This window comes from Pseudopipra pipra, chromosome 14 (assembly GCF_036250125.1).
Source record: "Pseudopipra pipra isolate bDixPip1 chromosome 14, bDixPip1.hap1, whole genome shotgun sequence".
NCBI lineage: Eukaryota > Metazoa > Chordata > Aves > Passeriformes > Pipridae > Pseudopipra > Pseudopipra pipra.
In genome coordinates, this window is record NC_087562.1 from 19,730,601 (window position 1) to 19,753,542 (window position 22,942).

General features: G+C 41.0%; 1 protein-coding gene and 1 long non-coding RNA gene across 2 annotated transcripts in view; one reads left to right on the forward strand and one right to left on the reverse strand.

The window, feature by feature from the left end:
• Positions 1 to 22,942, reverse strand: part of BEAN1 (brain expressed associated with NEDD4 1) — a 53,864-nt gene that overhangs the window by 13,959 nt on the left and 16,963 nt on the right. Inside the window, 2 exon segments of the mRNA XM_064671342.1 lie at positions 3,568 to 3,709; positions 6,835 to 7,044. Of these exon segments, the coding sequence (XP_064527412.1) occupies positions 3,568 to 3,709; positions 6,835 to 7,044 (352 nt within the window).
• The window catches only part of LOC135422263 (uncharacterized), a 45,439-nt gene that overhangs the window by 13,454 nt on the left and 9,043 nt on the right, over positions 1 to 22,942 (forward strand). The gene's annotated exons all lie outside the window — the stretch shown is intronic.

Genomic DNA, 22,942 nt, shown 5'->3' on the forward strand with positions numbered 1-22,942 from the left:
ACTAAGGAGTGAAAAAGTACTTATCCAGGGGGATGAGATGCATTTCCTCTGGCCAAAAGGTGAACAGTTGATAAAATTCCTCCTCATTGCTTGGATTTAGAGACTCTCACAAAGAAAATGTAATAGTGTTTCATTTACTTGGACTTTGGTTGGTTTGAAGCCATTTCAAACATGAGCTCAACTTATTTTTAAGCAGCTTTTTACTCCTTAAATATATGAAAAGATAATCAGGAAAGCTCACTGTAAGTGTGAGTGTTACAAAGAACTTGTCACAGTGAACACAAGCTCGAGATCTCTGTTTATAAAGATATGATCCCCACGTGTCAGTGGCATGATTTTACCCACACCAGCACAGTGAACATTGAACAAATATTGACAAATATTGGATTTACAGGCTTTCCAGTAATTCCTTTCAAAATCATACTAACTGTGATGATAGTTAAGCTGTGGCAGTAGGATTGTTCTTATGTTCTGTTCTGGCTGAATTTTTTTCAAGTTTACTAGTTTGGGGGGATTAGAATTCTAACATAGAATTCTAATATAGAATTCTAATCTATATATGGTACAGAATTGTTGCTATATCCCCTGGATCATCTTCCTCAGAGGACTAAGTTTCTTAGAAACAAATTCTTTGCCATCTCTGATAACAGAGATTATGAACCATTAACTTCTAGCAACACTACAAGTATCTGTACATGTTAAAAATAGCCTCTAAAATACAAGCCCCTACTATCCTGAAATTTCTTAGTTCATACCCACTCTATTTTGTTTTTATGTTTCCCTTCTGCACCTCCTGTAAAATCCATCTGACAGATGCTAACACAGATCTGAGATTCATTAGCAGGTCATTAATTATCCTAAAGGGATATTTATGGATAGCAACACTGTGTAATTTGGGCTGTCAAGACAAATTGACCAAATGGTTTCTCTGTAACCACTCAGCAACTGAGGCAGGCTAATGAAAAAATTCTGTGCATGGTATCCCCCTAATCCAACAAAAAATCCAGTGCAACAAAGAGTTTAGTGAAAAGAGTTTAGTCTGGTGATCATCACACTGAGTCTCAAAAGAAACTCATGGTTTAGATATCGGAGCAATTATAACTCCATGGCATTTTTCATTAATTAATTTATGAATAAAAGTTTCTATATAAATAGCATTTTATATAAATAGTGTTACTGGGCTTTCAGGTGGAGGGATGAGAGTGGGCAATCCTGAGCTGGGAGCTCTCCCTCAACCTCAGTCGTGTGTCTCATCAGCTTTCCCCTTAAATTATTTTTCCATTCATTTTGCTACTTAAAGGCCAAATGTGAAATCGGACAAAAACACCCTAAACTGATCACCCCCTTGTCCAAATAAAGGTGTCATGATTTCTACTGAAATCATTTCAGGCAGTGTGCTTTTATCAGGAATGGTGTGTCCAGGAGCCCTGGATTCCTCACCCCAGGTCTGAGTGCTGGTGCTTCTGGCTGTTACCCAGGGGATACATGCACTGAACACCTTGGTGGCTGCTCCTGGCAGCACAAACTGCTTCTCACTCACTGAGTTCTTTCACAGAAAATACATTTTAAGAGTTATTTGCTCGTGAAGTTGCTTTCCTTGCTGCTCTTCATTCGTGTTCTGCTGATGCTCCACTGCATGATTAGCTTTTGGCCCTGCTGGTTTAGCTCCATATTACATCTGGCACTGACCAAATTACAAGGAGGAGTTACATTAATTTAGCCAGTGCTATATTTCAGTGAACCTACTCTTCAAAATATTATTGTAGGCAACAAGACTGATCCCAGGGAGTTAATATTTTAAGTGCAAAAGGTCAAGCATGTCTTGTTTATGCTTCAAGGCCATGTCTGACAGTCAGTTTTCCTGCTGTTTGCACCCATCAGTCCGAATAATCTTTATGATCTACTAATTGAAAAAATACCCTTCAGAGTTATGCCATGGAGGAGAGTATAAAGGTGGCTGTACAGAAATTCTTCAGGCTTTTACCTAAGGCAGTAATTCCTCAGTGCCTCTCACCCAGCCCTTTTCTGAAGTTACAATTGTCTATATAATGCATTAAGAGCAAGCTTAAAAGTCTCTATGTAGCTTTACTCTGAGCCATCTGCTGAGCTCTGCTTTCACTCAAGTGTTCTACAAGTTGTGTTGCTAAGATATAAAAATGACTAAAATTTTAATGGTTTGCCGAAGCTATTTTTTCTAAAACATTTAACTCTGGTAGCAGTGAGAAAACAGCAAAACCATTATCAATAATCTTTACTGTGGACCTGTGATGCAGAGCTGTAGTTGCTGGGCTGGGCACTGTTTCCTTGTGTGTGCACAGTCACATTTGGGGCCCCGTGGGCTCAGTGCTCTCACCTGGAAGGGAATCTGGAGGAGGTGGTGGCAGGACACCTTTGTGTCTCTCTATTCCTAGCACTGGTGTCCCAGAACAGTTTCTTAGAACAAGGATGACACAAGATAACTAACTCATTCCAGGCTTGTTACAGAAGTAACTGCAGAATTTACTGGAAAGAGGGTTCATTTATTCCTGGCCTGTGTCACCCAGGTATCTCCTTCCCAACAGAAATCCACAGAGCTGGAAAAATCCTTCTTTGGGCCTCTTTCAAACTGGAAGTGGAAGCAACCCTTGGTATAATCATGGGTGATCTGTCTGCTAAAGAAATCTGTTCTCAGAGTCTCAGTTTGTTCCCAGAAATCTGGCCTGGTGCCCACTCAAACTGTTGCTTGGTGTCAGCTGGCTGCCTTTTATTAGTAAAGACTTGTGGGTGTGGGTCCAAAAACCAGTCTGCATTTTAAAGTGGATTTATATGAATTTCCACAAATATAGATGCTAGGTTCAGAATAATTTTTCACATGTGAGCTTTCTGCTAAAATATTTACACCATGTCTAAAAGCCCATTTATTATAATATGACTCAGTAATACATAAAGGGTTGCTTGTAGACCATGCATAGAATAAAAAAGCAGAGACCTATATATTGTGTGTTCATACTGCTGACTGGCTCTGTATCACATATAAAGGCAGTTAAAGAAGGGCTGATTTTACAATGTATTAACTACAAACAGTCTGCTTAAAAAGAGATTAAATAAGAAAGAAGGGGGCTGTTCAACCATTGTTTGCTGTTTGTAAGACACAGCACTACAAAAACTTGCTGTTGTTTTTTTCTGTTTCCTCTGATCTGAACACTCTCAAGGTCAGTAATAAATATGACATGAAAGTTCTTGGAATAAGTATGTATTTTTCCCCTGGAGAAACTTTCACTTCTAAATTCATTTCTTTCAAAGAAAGGTGTTTGCAAGTAATTCTACTTGAGTGTTTCATTACTGTGTCATCAATATGTTAAATTTTAATGTGGATATCACTAAATGAGAACTGTACATGTCTTTAGTAAAGATATATTCTGCTAAGGAAAAGTTGAACTTATAGTCAAAAAAACCTGAAGTCTCTCTGCATTTGGATTTTGTGTGACCTGAATTTTTGTATTGGGCGTGGGTCTAGCAGTTTTATTTTCTTTAAAAGGCTTTGCAAGTGCAAGGTTATAACACTCAGAATATCAGGAGAGTGCTTACCGTGGAGGTGGGTCAGGGTACATGATGTTGACCTGAGAAAGTATGTCCAGGTAGGAACCAAAGTCACAAGCCTGGGGGAACTCCTCGGTGCAGGAGGATCTCAGCTCTCCAGAAGAGCCACCATGGGAGAAGCCATCTGGAGCTGCAAAACAAGCAATTCATATTTGCTGCTCTTTCCTTCCGTGGTGGATTCCATGTCACTGTTTATAACACTGCCATGAGCTTGTCACTTTTGTAGAAACGTTTATCTGGGTAAGGGAATGACATCTCTGTTTCAGGAATAAAATTTAAAGTCCAAAAGAAGTGAAATGCAAACTAGTGTTTGCTGAAGGGGTTGCTGAGGTTCCCGGGGGTTGCACACATGGAAACCCTGACCATTCTGTGAGGGTTTTCCAGGAAGGGGTAGGCTTTTGATTGCAGCTATGTGTCTTGAGAAAATGCTGTTCTCAATAAAAAACATGGACAAAAATGGGAAAAGCTGGAAAATAGTAGAGAAAAATTATCCTGCTGCTGCTCCAGGGCTTTCTTGAGGCTTCCACACAAGAGCTTCACAGCTCCAACTAACAACACAGAAACAAGTCTAACACAGAAAAGAGCACTGACTTCTTAGGATTTATGGAGCAGCTCCACACTTGGGTAGTGTGGCACAATTTAGTTTAAGATTATTCTTTTGGATATCTCTGAAAAGATGCTTTCCTTTTTCCATTCCTCTAGCACTGTTATTGCTAACAAGCAGTTTGAAAATTACCCTGTATAATTTTGCCTGCTTTCAGGGTTTATTGGAACTGAAAATACTAGAGCAGTAGATTTAAATGTGATTTAATCTTAGTGGTCATTATTTTATCATGCCAAAATATTGCTGTTCATGGGTGAAAGAGTAACCCCAATTTAACCATTTATTCCTGCTGAAAATAAGGAACAATGGATGTTACCAGAATAGTAGGCCTTAGTTTTCTGGATTTTGTTGTTTCATTTTTCCCTCTGTAATTGTCTATGGGAGTTTGTATTTCACTTCTTTTGGATTCTAAATTTCATTCCCAAATAGAGAGGTTAATCCCTTATCTGGATAAATGTTTCTGGAAAAGCCAAAAATAGCTATTCCTAGCTCCAGGTGGACAAACTGATCATAGGAAATGTGTCCATTAGACACAAAAATTCCTGATCCAGACAATTAAATGAAGTCCAATTGATGTACCTCAGAAAACAAGATTTAAGCTAATGTGTTTTTATCTTGCTTTCTATTATTGTCTTTTCTATATAAACACCACAGCAATATACAAAAAACTGCTCTCACAACAAACAGCAGGCAGAGGAGCCTGGCCACAGAGGATGTAATTGTTGATGTTCCACCATTTATAATATGAATTTCTAAAAGGTGGACTTGCAGAGTAACTTTGTAACTGTTTTTTTTTTTTTCCCCTAAAGAGAAATAATCTGATTCTGTCATAAAATGGCTTTTAGCTTCTGGTCAGCAAACCCAGAAGGAGTCAAAAATATAACTCTACAATTCACTCCTTGATAGTCCCAAAACTTCTTAAAGATTTTTCTTGTTGTTTTTGGGGATTTTTTCTTTATTTGGGTAGGTGGGGGTTTTTTTGTTTGTTTTGGGGTTTCTTGGGTGTAGGGAGTAGGATCTGGCACCTTTTTGACTCTGTAATGATGACCATTGTATGAGGATGACTATGGTAATGACATTTATGTCATCAACTATGATGCTTGCAATGCCATTTTGGTGCCCTGTTTTTCTGTTTATATCCAGTTATTAATTTTTGTGGTCAGAAAAACAACATTTTCCCAGTCATTGATGTAGATTGGTGCACAGATTGAAAACAGTTCTGGCTTTCCAACAGAGAAATGACATCACACGCTACACCCCGGCTATGAGGGGATGTGAAAATGCAACAAAGAAATCTTATACCATATCAAGTGGAAATGATCTGTTTAGGACCTGCTGTGGGCACGGGCCTGGGTTGTGTTAACCATGAACTGTGGGAACACAGTCCCAGCACCATTAAACTGCAAGGCTGCCTGTGACCTCCATACCCTGTTTTTTATGGGTTTTAATTTTATTTTTTATACCTTGCACAGTGGATTTTTGTTGGATTCAAAAAATATTAATTCTGCAGAGAAGAATTTGAGCAGTCTCTGCAAAATGCCATGAGCTATGAAAGCTGGGGAAAACCCCTTTTTTAATAACTTCATCACTGTGGATTCTTCCTGCCTCCTCCAGCACGATGGAAGAGGATATCAACCTATGCAGAAGACCCATTGTGTTTTCTCTCTCCTTTTGTGTTACCTGTCCCCCCTATAAAATCTCCCAAGTTAAAGTGGGTTTTTCCCATGAGGTAATTCCTAAGACCCCAAGGATGTGTTAACCTGGGTTTTCCCCTTACCTCATCTTTGTGAACCCCCCCAATTTTAATACCACGAATATGTAGAACCCCCTGTTGAATATGTAAACCCTGAACCCTTTAAATATGAGGTTGTGAATCCAATAAACCATTCCAGTTTTCACAGAATCATAGAATCACAGAATCAGCCGGGTTGGAAGGGACCTCTGAGATCATCAAGTCCAACCCTTGATCCAACCCCGCTGTGGTTCCCAGCCCATGGCACTGATGCCACATCCACTCTCATCTTAAACAACTCCAGAGAAGGAGACTCCACCACTTCCCTGGGCAGCCCATTCCAATGGCTGAGCACCCTCTCTGCAAAGAAATTCTTTCTAATATCCAACCTAACCCTCCCCTGGCACAGCTGCAGACCCAGCCCTCTTGTCTTGCTGATGGTTGCCTGGGAAAAGAGACCAACCCCCCCCTGGCTCCCCCCTCCTGTCAGGGAGTTGCAGAGAGTGAGGAGGTCTCCCCTGAGCCTCCTCTTCTCCAGGCTGAGCCCCCCCAGCTCCCTCAGCCTCTCCTCACAGCACTTGTGCTCCAGTCCCTTCCCCAGCCTCGCTGCTCTTCTCTGGACCTGCTCCAGCCCCTCCATGTCCTTCCTGAGCTGAGGGCCCAGAACTGGACACAGCACTCCAGGGGTGGCCTCACCAGCGCTGAGTCCAGGGCAGGAATCACTTCCCTGGCCCTGTTGCCACCCTGTTCCTGAGCCAGGCCAGGATCCATTGGCCTTCTTGGCCACCTGGGCACACTCTGCCTCCTGTTCGGCTTCCTGTCGATCCAAACTCCCCTGGGACCGTCTTATCGTCACTGCCCTCCGCAGGTTTTGCCCCCAGCCCGGGCTGTCTCCGCGGTCGGTCCCTTTGTCACTCACCGTGCCCAGCCCCCGGCCCGGGCCGGGGGTGCCGCAGCCGCCCGTCCCTGCGCAGGCTGCCCACCACGATGGTGGCACAGGACAGGGACAGCACCAGCCCGATCACCACCCCCGCCACCAGCAGCGGGGAAACCAGCAGGCTGGAGTCGCTGCCGCTCTCTCCATAGCCGGGGAATTCGCTGCTGGGGCCGCTCCCGTTGGAGGGAAGCGCTGCACAGAGAGAGACAGGAGGGGTCAGTCGGGAGGAGAGGGATCCACACACGGGGCCAAAGCCCTAAAGAGCCTGAGACAGACCCACTGGATCCATTCATGCTCTCAGGGAAAACCTCTTTGTTAAACTGATTTCTGGACTGTCAGTAGCTGACTGCAGGGGTGTCCCTGTTATTAGAGAATATCCTGCTGGAGCCAATGGAGTATGATCCATAATTTTTATGGCTTCTCCCTGGCAAAATTCTTTGTACCATGAATTGAACGATGCTGAAAGAACCTAAGAGCACATGGAGGAATGTGCAAATCCCAAAATTTGAGCTCCAAGCAGAACAGAGGAATTCCACGTTGTTAAATGTGGGAAAAACTCCAATATATATATAAATTTATTATTTAAGTTCAATAATAAATCTGCTTAAGGGAGAATAGCTCCAGTAATTTATTCCCAAGTCAAATATCCTTTTGAGATAAGCTACAGAGAGAGTATCAGAAGTTAAACTGGAAGTTTTCCTTAGAGAATCGACCAGTGATATGTGTGAATTAATTGCCCATAGATGTATTTATGGGGGATTGCAATGCTAAGGGAGGGGAGGTAAATGGTAGAAATTATGTGAAAAAGGATTCAGGATCTAAGCAGATAAAATATCCCCCCCCACCCCTCCCAAATTAAAAGGAAATCTCCCATTTGCTGCTCAGGATCAGACAATCAGACTTATTGATAAATTCCTGGAGGTGCCTGTGTACCAAGACTGGGTGTTGAATATGGCCTGGATATACTTTTGTGTCAGGATTTATGTCATTTGAACAGATAAAGAATTTGTTTCCTACAGAAACCAAGGCCAACAAAATTTTCTAGAAGCACTTGACCATTGGCTGAGGAACTTTACAAGCAATTAAGACACAGCCAAGAAATGTGCTGAGTTTTTACCAAGTATTTTATACCAAAAGAGAAAACTGAGTTCTTTGAAAATTTAACTGATGCTGTAGCATTAAATCAAGAGGTTATGGACAACTGAGCTCCTTAATAGTGTTAGTGCAAAGAGATTTGGGGTAGGGGATATGTTTGAGGGGGAGATTCTGCTGATCTTATGGCCCTTGAGCTGGAACTTAACTTCCTCAAACTTTACAAAATTCTGACCATGCTACTCCTTTGTACATTTTTTAGCTCTCTCTCTTGGTAATGTCCAACAAATGTGCAATCTTGCTGGCTATCAAAAGCCTTATTTATTCATATTTTTGCAAATTCTGTCTTTGAAAGATGCAAATATCACAGCAGTGACAATTTAAATCCCAGTGGTGGGGGGCTGACACCTGAACTGAAAGTACTGGCAGGTAATTTATTGAGAACTTTGGCTGACTTGCAAAGGTGAAATAAAGATGGACTTTGTTGCCAGCCTGCTGAGAAATGAGCCTGGGGTGGGAGGTGGCCCTGTGCACTATCATTTTAATTTGAAGTCAAATAGTGCTGAAATAAAGATGGTCATAAACTTCTGTCAGTGGGAAAGAAAAGAGGCTTCAGTGAGAAAAACATAGAGGCTGAAGTGAGTGCTCTCAGATCTTTTAAAGCTTGGGACAGATACTAAATGATCCTCTAAATAGGAAGAGGGGCTGTCTAAGGAAAAGAAGAGTAGACTAGATTTTTTTTTCCAGTTGTGTATGGAAGCCAGCTGATTGATCCTTTGGGACATTCCTGTGGTGCCACCCAGTGTGAGCACTGATATTTGGACTTATTTTGCTTTATAGCAAGCTCTGTAATGCACAGTGACTTCAGATAGGAAGTCCTCTGCCGTGTGCTCTGCACTAGTGCTCAAGATGCTGTGCTTTATTTCAAGACACACCATTTATCTACCACATTCTCAGGGCTTCCTCAACTGTCCAAAAATCTTGTCTATTTTATCTCTTGCTTCTCACCACCGTGACTCTTTCTGGTTTTTTTTCGCTTTTAACCTAATTGAACCCAGTCTCTTGCAAAGAGAAGATGTATCACAATATTGCTTTATTAGCAGGAACAAGTCCCCCTAGCCCAGCTTCTGACAAAATATGGACTTGATGAACATCTCCTAAGGCACTATTTTCAATGTGAGGCTGTGAGTCCAGTTCTCCAGGCTTTACACACTGACTTACTACTATGTGCCAAACAACTACAGAATGAGAGGCTGTGTTGAGATAAACTCTTTGGGTTTGAATTTTTGGGGGGCAAAAGATGTTTATGTTCCTTTTGGCAAAAGAATATGTAATAAATTTTTCTCCGCTTATCCAAATACATCTTCTTATGATAACCTCTGCATCCTGTATGTAAAAATGCTGTGAGGTTTCTTTCAGAATAGAAGTGCATTCCGAAAATGTATGTGAAGCCCATAAATACAACACCTGTAACTGAGTGGTGACTTTTTTCGGTTTGGGAAAAGTTGTATTTCTTTCCAAGAAACTGCAAATTGTAAACAATACATGCATAAATACTTTATATCTAATCCTCTAAATATTAATTATATGGGATGTACAAACTATTTCTTTTATCCAGTGATGGGAGCTGTGTAACTACCTGGACATGGGCACAAATGGAACATGGCTGAGAGAACACTTAATTTAGAGTGAAGACTAGTGGAAAATTGCCTACAAACTATCCACTCAGTGTCAGACAATAAATTATCAATCTGCAGAATCCCTTAAATGGCACATTATATTATTTTATTCAGTGCTGCTGCATCTCAACACAGCAGTTGTAAATGACTCCACTTAACTGAAAGAGGTGGAGCACAACTTGACATTTTTTGTATGTTGTACTTTCTTGTTCCCATTAACGTGTCTTTAAAGGGAGACTTGTGATCCCTTTCTAACCTAGCCCCAAGTGATGTGGAAGTGTCAGTTGGTCACATCCTGGCAGAGTGAAATATCTTGGTATGTAGATGTGTCCTGGGAGCTCAGTTCACCCAAGATACAGCCATTCTTCCTCAGTGGCTTTTACCTCTTATGTCCCAGAAGAGAAAGAAAGGAAAATCTCTTCTCTCCATTATGAAATAGTTGAGTTTGGGATTGGTGGTGTGTTGTTTTGTTTCTTTTTTTTTCCCCAAAGGCACAGCAGAAGCTGCTGTGGTCTCTGTGATGGATTTTCTTTGTACCCTTTAAATACCAGAGATAATTTTAAGGCTGGATCCTGCTAAGATAACCAAATATCTTCCCTTGGTTTACAATCTGTCATGGTCTGAAGTTGTGTCAGGGCAGGCTCAGGTTGGATCTCAGCCAAAGGTTCTTCCCCCAGAGGCTGGTTGGGCACTGCCCAGGCTCCCCAGGGCAGTGGGCACAGCCCCAAGGCTGCCAGAGCTCCAGGAGGGTTTGGATGATCCTCTGGGGCACAGGGGGTGACTTTTGGGGATGGGCCTGTGCAGGGTTTAATGTTGAACTCAATGATCCTTGTGAGTCCTTTCCAACTCAGCACATTCTGGGATTCTGTGATATTAATAAGGATGATAATTCATGTTAGGACTGATAGAGAAGATGAGACGTGGAGGGGGTGTGTTTACCAGACTGAAATGTGCAGGAACAGCTCCTGAAGAAGGGCTGGTGAGTTTTACTGGAAGGATTTTTTGTGCAGAATCATTCACCTCTTCACCCCATCATCCTCAGACACTCCTTGCCTGAGGACAGGGTGGCCTTGGTGATGATGTGCTGAGCTGGAGCTGAAGCACATGGACAGAAGGTGGTGTCACATGGACACCCTGGGTTAGTACAGGCAGTTTGGGGATGGTGATTTAACACTCCTATTACCTTGAAATACACTGTATTAACAAAGTGAACAGGACTGGAAATGAGTAGGGGGAAGGTCAGTTTAGGATAGTGCACAGTACCCCTGATTTTTAAACAATCACAGCAAAGCATCTCAAAGCCTGAAGCAATTTAAAGCACGTTCCTGATATTTTAATTACTTAAATCCCTGGTTGGACAGTGTTGGAATGTGCAGTCTCTTCCTCAAGGGAGCTGAGTGATAGATGTCAGGAAGGAGCTGACAGTTCCCAGCGAGGCCCACAGATACACTAAATTAGTGGAATTAACCATGATTTTGTTGATTGTGCCTTTATGAACAGTTCTTGTTCAAAGATGATTTAGTCTGGCCAAGAGTGCCCAGTTGGATGCTGCACTTGCTGCTGCCCTGGGGCACCAGACTGGCACTGCTTCTGCTCTGCTCCTTGCTGTAGCTGCCAGACAGGAGCTCTCAAAAGGAGTAAGGGAGGGGTAGGACAAAAACAAGCTGAAAAAGGGTTTGGATCACAGGTGCTGGCTTTGTCCAGAGCATCCCCACAGCAAGGGAGAGAGGGACGTTACTCGAGTCATTGAATGCAAAGGCCCCATAGGAGATAAATCTTTCGTTAAAAAAAAGTCTCTGTTGGATTCAAAGCTGTTCCATTGGATCCTGAGAAGGGTTGAAACCTCACTTAGGCTTAAATTCCAGGGTGTGATCTGCTTATGGGAGCCAAAAGAAGTGATCATCATGACAAGAACAGGGAAGGCTATTTTGTATATGGTATTTATCTTATTCACTTGTAGCAAAGTTGGGAAAATGAGTGGATGACTGGAATAGTCTGGGAAATGTCCTCTCTGTAAATCAGTTTTACAGACATACAAATATTATGGGGAAAGGAATTTTCAACCCAGGAGGCCCAGGAGCCTGTTTAATTCTCCCACACTGCTCTCACACACAGTTCTCCTGTAGGCTTTTCTGATTTCCACAAAGAAAATTAAGCTGCCTCTTCAGCTACAGTTGATATTCAATAATAACTGTGTAGGGATTGCTTCAAACTTTTATCTCAGTGAGGCTTGTCTCTTGGAAAGGTACTTAGTAGTTATTTGACAAAGTTGATTAATAAATAAATTTTTGCTGTCAGTTGCTGTGTCAGTGACATTTTAAGAGTTGCCCAAAACAGATGATATTAATTATTATCTCTAAATTTGCAGTAAAACTCTTCCTATATAAATGTTTAACTAGTCTTGCCTGATTATTGCTCTTGTGGGAGATACTTCAGCATAATCTAAACCCATATGAATTCAACTAACCAGGCAGGACCCAGGAATGCAGACTAAGTTTCTCTGCAGCTCACATTGTCTCTTCTTTTTTCACTGTGTATTTATGTCCTAATCAGAATTAAATATTTTCACTGATTAATAGTAGAAAATCAAAATCTTATTCAGACTGAAACTGTGTCCTAGCGGTGATTCAGCTTTGTCTGATGCCTGCTGCTTAAAGTGAATTTGGAGCACACTTGCAGGTACAAAAGCTGCCCATGACATTGAGAAGCTCCTCTGAGGCAGAAAGTGTGGCCTCCTCTGAGGTCACTGCCTCTGCCTTTTATCACCTCTGCTGGCTATCAGATAATGGCTTTTTCTCTTCTTGCATTGACATCCTTATTATGGAGCCAGAATGAGCGAGATTGGATCACCAGCAGCCTGCAAATTGAGAATGTCAGGGGCAAAGGGAATGTGGCTGCATAAGGGCTCAGGAAATAAATCTTTTCAGATGGTGTGGTTTAGGGCATTATGTTGATGTCACAGCAGCTTGTATGGCTGCTGTTTCAAATTAACAGGAAAAATCTTCCAATTTTCATATCCATTGGCTATTTTACCAACACTGATAAATACCACTGCAGAGAAACAAATCACTCTGGAAGTATAACAGCCCACTTTCTGATGGACAAGATATTTTCCCCCTGTTTTCTCATATTCAAAGTACTTTGAACTAATACAGTTTTATAAGGAGGACTCAAACCAATTCCTTTCCTAAGGAACTCTGTATTAAGCCTTAGAAATTAAAATGATGAGAATCCTCTTTTACCCATTAAAGTTACCTTCATAACTCAGATCCAACTCAGGACGGAAGTGACTTGACCAGGAAAAAGGCAATAAATTTTTTCTTTTATTGTGAGAAACTCTGGGTTTTTTGGCATGTAAGCTTCTCATATAGAATTTTGGGAAAAAAATATAGCCATAGTAATTTTTCTTAAGATTTTAAAAAAAATATAATTGGCAAATAACTGTATATTTTACCTTGGCAGTCTGTCTGCTTGAACTGTGATTTTGATGTCTCATGTCTTTAGGAGGCTGAGCTCTGTCTGAACTGTATCTAATGTGACCAAAAGTTGACACTCATGGAATTTGGAGGAATGACTGATGTTTACTGCTTAGAGAATACTGACAACTCAAATACTGATGTAACTGGTTGTGTAAGGCATGGGGTGCTAAGATAGAAAACTCTTAAATGGTGGAATCCTCAGATCTTCCTTTAAGAGTTGGGGTCATATGTGATATATCTCAGGCTTTCTTTCAAGGTGATGTGAATTTTTAAAATTAATTAAAATGGTTTGCAGTGCTGTTCTGCACTCCCACATGAATTATGGTGATGATGTTGCAGAGTACACAGAGCCTGGAGTATAACTTACATTATCATTTGTATCTGTAAAAGCTACAACAGTATCTGCCTGCATAAATCAAGGGGTTTTCTTGTGCCATTAAGAAGTGATTTAATACCCTCAGATTCCATCTGAATAAGAATAGGGTTTCTGCTTAGACAACTGCAGGAATGTCAATAATAGCAAACCAGATATTGATTCCTGGGACAGTTTCAATCACCTGGTTTCTTTTTTGCTAAAGGAGACACTGAAATTCAAGGGCACTGAAGGATCTGTAGAAATTAAATACTCAAACATTACTATTCACAAAAATAGGGGGGAAATCCCTATTGCTTATTGTAGAAAACCCATTTGGTGAAAGAGTTGGTGAATGGGAGTGTATTTATCTTTGTCTGGCAGAGCTGGATCAGCCCCAAAGAGGGGAAAACACTCACCCCAGTGAGGGGGCAGAAAAAGTGCCTTCCCCACCTGATGGGCAATGGGGTTTCTCCTGAAGTAGCAAAACATTCTGCTTCCTAATAAGTTCATTTTATAGGTTCCACATAGTTCCTTCTCCTAAAAAATATGGTGTTGGTTGCTCTTTCATTTGAGGTGGCAGAGGAAGGACTTTAAAAGCAAACATAACCCCCCATCCCAATGTGGACTTTCAGGAAGTGCATTTATTCACCTCTCTCAATATAAGCTGCAATGTGTATATTGTGAGTATTTTAAACAGAAAATGTAGTTTCCACTTCAAGGCCAGTTTCCCCATGGGGTTCACATCATCTCTGTGATGTCAGAAGAGGGCCTGAGCTGTCCCCAAACACATTTGTGCTACGAAGGGCTGATATTTAGACACCCTGAGAATCATCTCTGTGTGCTTCAACATATCCCTCCCTGGGAGCTGAAAGTCTAGGCTGCAGGTACTCCTCCCTAGTCCTCAAACAAAGCTATCTATTATAAAATAAAAGGTGATTTTAGAAAGGGAATATTTCTAATGGAAACAGAAATTCAGTGTGCACTGCTCTGCACTGCAACTAAGTGAGATTGAGTAAGAATAATAATGGAAAAAGCAGAGTAAGGCTGGAACAAGATCTTGGGCTTTTCCTGTGAGCAAAATGTTTCTGAAACTATACTCCATTTAAAAAATTACATATTATGGGACAGCTGACTAAATTTTGAATCCAAAGGGTTTGTAAATCCCTTTGTAATGATCAGTGTTTTGTCTAGATTAGAATCCCTGCAATGCCAACAGGGCACCCTGGACAATGTCTGACCCTGGAACACCAACTGGGTTTAAGGCTTGTTAGTTTTTGTGGCCTTTTAAACAAAAAGGGGCCAGAAAATTGTTCAGTCCCAAAAAGTAAGTGTGCCCTGCGTGGCTGGTTCTAATAAAACTATCTAAATGAAAGCTCTTTTAGGGATACTGCCTGGAAGTATCCAGGGATACCATCCAGCTCCCACCTTCTTGAAGTTCAATCTGTGTTAAATGTCACTAACTGTTGTTCTTCTGTTAATAGTCGTAGTGGAAATGTGTGTTAAATTGTTCCCATTCTCTCCAATGCAGAGGAAAAAAAGAGATTTTTTGAGCAAAGATATGGGATTCTTGGTGGAGAAACTAGAATATAGGCTGATGTAAAATTCCCTTCTATACCCCTTCAAATGCATGGGTAGATCCATGAAGAGAGATATGAACAACTTCAAAACAGAAAGGGGAATAATTTCTGTTCCTGGTTGTCCTGATCACACATGACTGCAGAGAGATTTTAATCTACATATTTGCTAAGAGCAATTGCTGATTAACAGAAAGGAATTAAAAAAAAAATGGAGTTCTTTCTTCTGTTTCCTCTTACCTGCCTTAATTATTCCTTTTAACTGTGTGCTGGCAGATCAGGGTTATTTGTCAGGTGCTAAATGAGGCTGAGAGAATCCATGTGGTGCAGCCAGTTAAGGTGCTTCAACCCAAACCAGCTAAACATCTTCCCTACCCAAAGGAAATCTTGTGTCACAGGAGAACCCAGAATGTCCTTCAATGTAGAGAGTTCACAGCAGAATTTATCACCATCTAAAAGAGACTGATAAATTTAAATTTGTGGACTAATAACTGCTTGAAATTGTTTGATGTGCTGCTGCTTCAGTTCTGGGGTGAACAGAGCGAGCTCTTCATTTTCTGGTGCATGAACGGCCAGATTAAGACAAATCCAATGAGGAAATTTTATGTTCTTTGCATGAGTAGACAATGAATTTTTTTGGTGAAGGAACTGAGAGCATGAAAATAGCTCCTAATTTATATGACACAGTAGAAATGCAGTGTGTGAGCTGCAGAAAAGTGAATGGTATTTTGAAAATGTTTGTCCGTGGATTTTGCACTGAAAGTAAAAAAAGGGGAAATGGTGCTCAGAAAATACAGAAAGCTTGAACATCAATTGCTTAAGGCAAGAGCAGTGCAATGACAGATTACTGAGATTTCAACAAAAATAAGTTTAGAAAAGGTGGTTGTTTTCTGTTTAAAGCCTCTTGTTCTTTAATGTAAGCATGAACTCCTGATGGTTATGGTGACTGGAAAGGGATTAGTAAAAAAGCTGAGATGAGCCTCATATTAATTATTAAAAAGCTAACAGTCAGTGTTGATCTACTGCAGGGAAGTGAACTCAGAATTACCCTATTGCCTCAAAGCAATGTTTAAATCTATGTTACCTCTGAGAAAGAGCTGTTCACCTGCTACTCTGAATTGTAAAAACATTAACCTCAGAGGGTGTCCTGAATAAAATTGTACTGGCAAAAATGCTGCATGGCAATGGAAAGTGGATATTTTTTGATTGTTTTAATTATTTATGTTTTTGAAAAAATCCGAAGTGCCCACTGTCCCAAAGCTTGGGGAAAACCATGGAATGGGAAAGGTTTGAAATCTCTGCATGACTCACATAGTTCCTGGAACTCATTCTTTTCTGGTGCATAACAAGGTGTCTTCTGAGGGGTCTCAGCCAAAGTGGGGGTGTCTGGAAAATGCTCCAGCCTTGTGTTCATGGCCTGGAGAAGGGAGAGGTCCTGTCTCCCACTGTAAATGGGTAATGGAAAGTGGTTTGAAATTATTTGTGGTGTTTTGTTTTTGGTTGATGGTTTCTGTGGTTTGATTTTTTTTTTGTTTGTTTGTGGTTTTGATTTCTGTTTGTTGGGGTTGGTTTGTTTGCCTTTTTTAGCTACTGAAGATAAAGGGACAGATTGCAATTTTTACTAAGGAAGGTATAACTATGCAACAATAAATCCTGTTTGAACCCCTGCTGCCTTCTTAATGGCTTTGCACTGGTATTAATTGGAGAAATGTCCTGGAAATGTTAAGAAGGATAACCTCTGTGTTTTCTAGAGCTACATCTACAGGTTTATGATGGTCAGCCTGTCCATGTTGTGCTACCACAATTTGTTTTAAAGGCTGTACTGGACAGCATTTAGTGCAGGGACTTTTCCTTTAGATCCTCTGCTCTCCCTTGAGATGCCAGCATGGGAGACAGGAACTATCCTGCTGCTTGGATTATTGAAATAACTGACGGATTCATATTTACTGTGTCATTTGTTAATACTATCTTCTTAAGTCCTTCTGGGAATGAGATCAGAGATTTTTCCAAGTATCAGCTGCTGCATAGTTTCCTAAAATGCCAGATTTTAGGGCTGGGACAAGGAAGAGTGTGTTGATGATAAAACAGATGTCCTAGATGCTGACAATACACCTGACGGGCTTGCGGTGGGCAACGTTGTTTCAGAGGGATTTTTGCTTCAGAAAGAAAGTCACTGCTCCTGTTCATCTCCTGTGTTGTTTGGAGATAAACACTTCCTGAGGAGAGACTGGAGGTGGCCTAACAATGTGTTATTCCTCATGTTGCCCTTTGTCAGTGTTTCATTATTTTGCTTTATAGTCCTTAAAAATTGGGAGATGTAAGTCACATTCCTGTACTGTCTTTGAGTGTTTTTTTACTCTGATTAACTCCTTTCTCCAAAAATTAGGATGTTCCATTATACCTGTCTCATTTTATCATCAAGTAAACTGTCCTTCTTGTTAGTTCATATTCCACAGAAATATTTCCAGAATGGGGGTCCTGTAGCACTTTGTGAAGCCTGTGCTTTCTCCTATATCCAGTGTAGTATTTGGAGCAAGAAAACCTTTGGAGCCCAACAAAAGCCTGGATACAGTGGACTGAACTCACTGTATCTCATTGATTAATCTCTCTTGTATTTTCACTGACCTCTGATTCTGCACCAGTTATTTACTTCTAATTATTTCTGCTGTACTGTCTGGTACACTACATTCCCAGCATTGAGAATCAGGATTCCTTCAGCAAAGGATATGTGAAAAAGAGGTAGCTGCCAAGCACAGGGATACACTCTTTATTCTCACAGTATTAAACTAGTTTCAAGGAAGGGAAATGCATCTGTGCACTGCAGACACTGAGCCAGCAGCTTCAGTGTGAGGGAGCAGAGAGAACAGTGATATTTGTAATCCCCTGCTCAATGCAAATAAGTTCTGTGTCTCTCTTCTGGAGTTTGCTTCCCTGAGTCAGCAGAGTTCATTTACATTTGGGTGCCATCTACAAGAATTTTGCCAACACAGCTTATTACTGCAAACGTTGTGTCAGCTCTGACATTTCCCTGGGCTGGGAGAATCCCTGGAGTGGCTGTGTTTGTTCTGAGCAAGGCTTGGAGGCTCCCAGGGAGCAGTGAAGCCTTCACCCCTCCTGCCCCTCACCCTGTGCAGCACCATCCCCTGAGTGTGCCACCACAACCCCTTATGGCCTCTTATGGTGTGAATAAACACCTTTCCCACAACTGTTTTATTCTGGAAGCAGGACTGGGACCCGGGGCAGACACAGGGCTGGTCCCCAGGCCTGGTTCCCAGAGCAAGATGCACAAACAAGTGCACTGATACGAGGTGGGAGAGCCACGATGTGGTGACGGGGCTCACCCAGGGGCACCGAGCAGATCCAACCCTTGGACAGCAGGAATTCCACTTTAATCCAGCACTCCTGGGCCAGACAACTGAATCCATGGGAAACAAAGGCTATCCCTGTAACTACATTAAAAGGATGCTTTAATTTGCAGCAAAGAATCTTTTCCCCCCAAAAAGTTAGGACAGTGCCTGTTCCAGAGGTTGGGAAGGAATCAGTGCATTAGGCAGGAGCATTATTTAAGTCAGACCCAGAACTCTTCAGTCTTTCCCATCTCCCTGCTTTGTGCATTTCTCTGGCTCTCCCAGGCAGCAGGGCTGAGGTGATTACTTCTCCTTCTCTCCTCAGAGAGAGCGTCATCAGGGTTTCTTTTGTTTATAAACATAATTTCCTAGTTCTGTGAATTACTGTTTTGTGCAAGGTTCACCAGTGATGCTCAGTTAGAGAGATCAGAATATTTTGCTGTCTACCACTACCTATATTTTCCTCCTACCCTGCTTATGTATTTAAATATAATCTACATTTATTTGTCATTATTCTCTCAAGCCTTGGAGGTATAAATATTCTCTTGCAGTGTAGTGATAGCAACAAGTTTCTTCTGTTCTCCACTGAGATGGAACAAACCACATTATTTCAGTTATGACTCAAGGCAATTTGAATTTAGGATTTCAAGGAGCCTTTATGCCCCCTGGCCCTGCTGACTGTTTTCTATTCTCTCTGTATTTTTCCTCTCATTCTCAATTTCCACTAACTCACGTTTCATAAAGCCAACGTGCCAAAAAATGGATTCTGCCCTTTGTTTATAAAGAGACCGTGGACAAAGAAGTCGGGCTCAGTTCAGGAAGGGGCTTGTGTGCACAGTTTACACGCTGTAGTTTCATTCTTAATTTCATTCCTACAAAATTTTCAAATCCAGGAGATGCATCTTCTAAAACTGTCATGCGTTTACCTATTTGCATTGCAGGAGGGTATTTTGGCTCACTGATGGGCCTCTCTTGTTGTTTTGGAAGTTTATATTATAGAAGTGTTAAAATAAAAATAACTGAAATGTTTCAAAATAGCTTTTTCTGAAATTCATAGACTTCATATAACAGAGGAAGGAAAAGGCACATCAAGGTAACTCTTTTAACTAGAAGAGCTCCTTGTCTCTGTTTAGGGGTTTATGGAACAGCCTTTGGCAGCTGCCTTGATAGAAACTTCCCTTTTAAACCTTGGCTTCTCTTCCTGTAAAAATATTCACAGAAATATATTAATATATTTCAAAATATAAGATTACCACTGATCATTTCTCACCATGAAACTGAGCTGGTCATTATATCCTGTCAGATAATTTACTGTCATTACCTCTACCTTGGAAGCAGCTGTATTCAGCAGAATTGAGCATTTTCTAAGTTAACAGGTCATCGGTAGAATGACTGTCCCATTGCTGGAGGAGCTGGCATTGGTGTCTGTGCTTGATAGTCCTGTTTTAAGGTTCCACATTTCCATTAGTTATTGCTGGAGTCTCCAGCTGGGAGGCAAAGGGGGCCAGGCTTTCATTTCACATTTATTGTGGGCCACAATTCTGTGCTTAGTTGTTATTTTCTAAACCCTTTATTCTTTTTAGCTAGGTGCTTATGAAAAGTTGTCAAATTAGAGATGCACAACATGGATAAAAGTTCTGCTCTAATTAACAATTACTTGGGGGCTATTGCAGTTATGGCCATTGTTCATGTCTGCTTTCAGGAGCTGGGAGTACATCAGCAGGATTCTCTATATCAGGCAAGATTAACAGTGACACTCAACAGGCAGTACAATGTACATTAAATAAAACTTAATGCCAACAAACATAAGAGGAAAAATATACTGAATAAACACAGAAGTACTGGAAGAAGCAGCCTTCCAAATTTATCCTTAGAAAGGATAAGTAAAAGTTGTAAGAGAAGAGGGTACTGCTGTTGTTAGTTTTGGTAATCCAGACTTAGGTAATATGTGAAATTTGTAACAAGCCCAGCAACAGCATTTTTGTTTGGGTGCTTTTTGTTGTAGCAGAGGAAGAGCTGACAGTGACTTTAATACCAAGCTAAATTCTCCTACTAAACACTGACAGATTCCATGAATGCTCCAAAGAACTGAAACCTCTCTGAAGGTCAAAGCATCTCCTTGTAACTGAACAAGTAATGAAGAAATAAGAGTAACAAGCAGCACTGAATTCAGAGCTACAGAGATTTTTTAAAATATCATTACAACAAATAATTTGATGTCTTAAGAACTTTGAATTAGTCATCAAGATTAAAAGACTTGATTTACTAAGCTGCCCCTAAATTGGATGCTGATGGGTTTTTTCCCTTTCACCCCCCTCCCTTCATCTTTTTTGGGATCCTTAGTGCTTTTCCTAATAGACAATCTTATATTATAAGGAATATAAGCAATATCATTTTGCTGCTTCAAGGGTGTCCTGGGTGCCTCTAATAAAGCAATTTCAAAGCTGACAAGTACAGTTACTTTCATTTTGAGGCGAAGAAGTGATGTTAAAGGAGGCTGAAATGACTCAGGAGGAGGTTGGCAGACACGGGACAGTCTGGGGCTCTTGAGTTTCGTTCTTTCCTGTCAGACTGTGCCTCTGACAAGCCTTCCATTTCTGTTTCCTTAAAAGATTGCTTAAAACCATGTTTCCCATGTATTCCAGTGGTCCATAACAGTATCACACAGATTAAGAGTATTCACCCATTTTGGATCTTCACTTTGGATCTTATTTTGGCAATCCCTGCATTCTCCGTCTCCCATTTGGGGAGTAAAGGAGAGCCTGGATGCACCCACAGGGCAGATTCGATCTCTGTGGGATCCCCTTCCTGAGTCCCTGCCTGTCTGACCCCCTGGGTACACAAATCTGGCAGAGGGTCCCTGTGCCTGCCCTCAGTTTGTTTGCAGGGACTGGGAGAGGCTGGGATACAAATCTGTGAGAAGACTGTGAAATGGTACATTCCTTTCTTCAGTTGGAGTAACTTTAAAAGTGCATCTAATGGAATGAATGGAAACAATGAATGCAGCCATTATAATAAATGTTACAATCTTAAATATTCCAAGCTGTTACATTGATGGAATAGGAGTGTAAATAACAGTACCTTCTCTCTCCTGCAATCCGCTTTTCTGGCAAGAACTGTCCAAAAAAATCCAAGTCTGGATGGTGTTTATAGTTACCCCTATGGTTATGTTGCTGTCCTGGCTGACTCTAGGCAGGATTACCTAGAGGGGACTTGCCAGAGGCAGGATTATATCTGTGACTTTACATAAAGCTGCCTAGAGAGTGATGGGGGTCATCAATCCAAGTGGATTGATTACTAGAGAGGAGATACAGCTCTTGGAACAAAAAGAAACCTCCTGTCAATGTGAGTCTTAGGTAAAATCTTCGTGGCAGAGTTAAGTTTTTGTGCAGTGTTTAATGACTTTAATAATCAGATGAGAAGTACCAAGTGATATAAAAGACAATTTCCTTGTTCTGAAAGCCTCCAGTCATAACCCTTGGAACGGAGAGCAATGATTACACAGGTTATGATTGTCTTTGGCTTCAGTGGAGCAAGTTCCTTGGTGCCCATGAAAATGTGTGATTAAATCTGAAGCAGAATTCTACCCTTTCATATAACTTCCTCATGGTGTCAGGACAGTTTCTAGATAAATAAAACAGCCTTAAAAAAACCCAAACTAAATGATTGGCTAGAAGACTGGAAAAAGAGTAGATAAAGGCAAATACATCTTAAGTGATACAACTCAACACTGTTTTTCCACATATGTTTTCTGTATTTTCTGAAAAATATATGGTTAAGCCTTGAGCAAAGATTATACATTTGATTTCATCTCAGAGCAAGGGAAATAGTAGCTTTTTTCCTCAACTGGAACAAATCCATGCATTGCTTCTCAGGGCAGCTTTCCCTGGGTACAAGCAGTACAATGCTTTTGTTGAGTCTTACCAGTGGTTCTACTTCTGATCCAAGAGGATTTAACAGCCAAAAATCACCCTCAGCCAAGAGAGGAGAGAACAAGGAGGATAAAGGGGGAGAAGGAGAGAGGAAGAAAGACACAAGACTGTGTTTTTGTCATGTTGTGATTCTGGTTAACTGATACAAAAAGGAGTAGAAAAATATATTCACACTTGCAATGCACTTTAAATAGATCATGTTCTTGCCCATTAGGCTGAATTTCATGGTAGCTGAACATTAAATGCAATACTTTTAAATTCAGGGTTTTGCTTCCTAAGTGCTGAAATTAAGCTCTCTGATTAGGCTAAGGATGTGACTCTTTTGTCTCTGAAAGAAAAGGCAGCTATGCAGGGTGAGAATTAACTAAATTCCAGGGACTTATCCTACACTATGGAATTTATATACTTTATTTTTTTTCTCCATTAAGGCAGAGAACTGTGTCTGTGTGTGTGTGTGCACACATCATCTGTTGGCAAGCACATCCTGTGAGCTGTGTAGGAATCATCTCTCTGAAGGCACAAATATATCTTGTCAGGCTGTTGTTGATTACTGGGATGCAAAAAACAGCCTTTTAGGAATATCAGAGCTCAACATACTGACTGGGACTGCTATTTTAATTATATTCCCATAA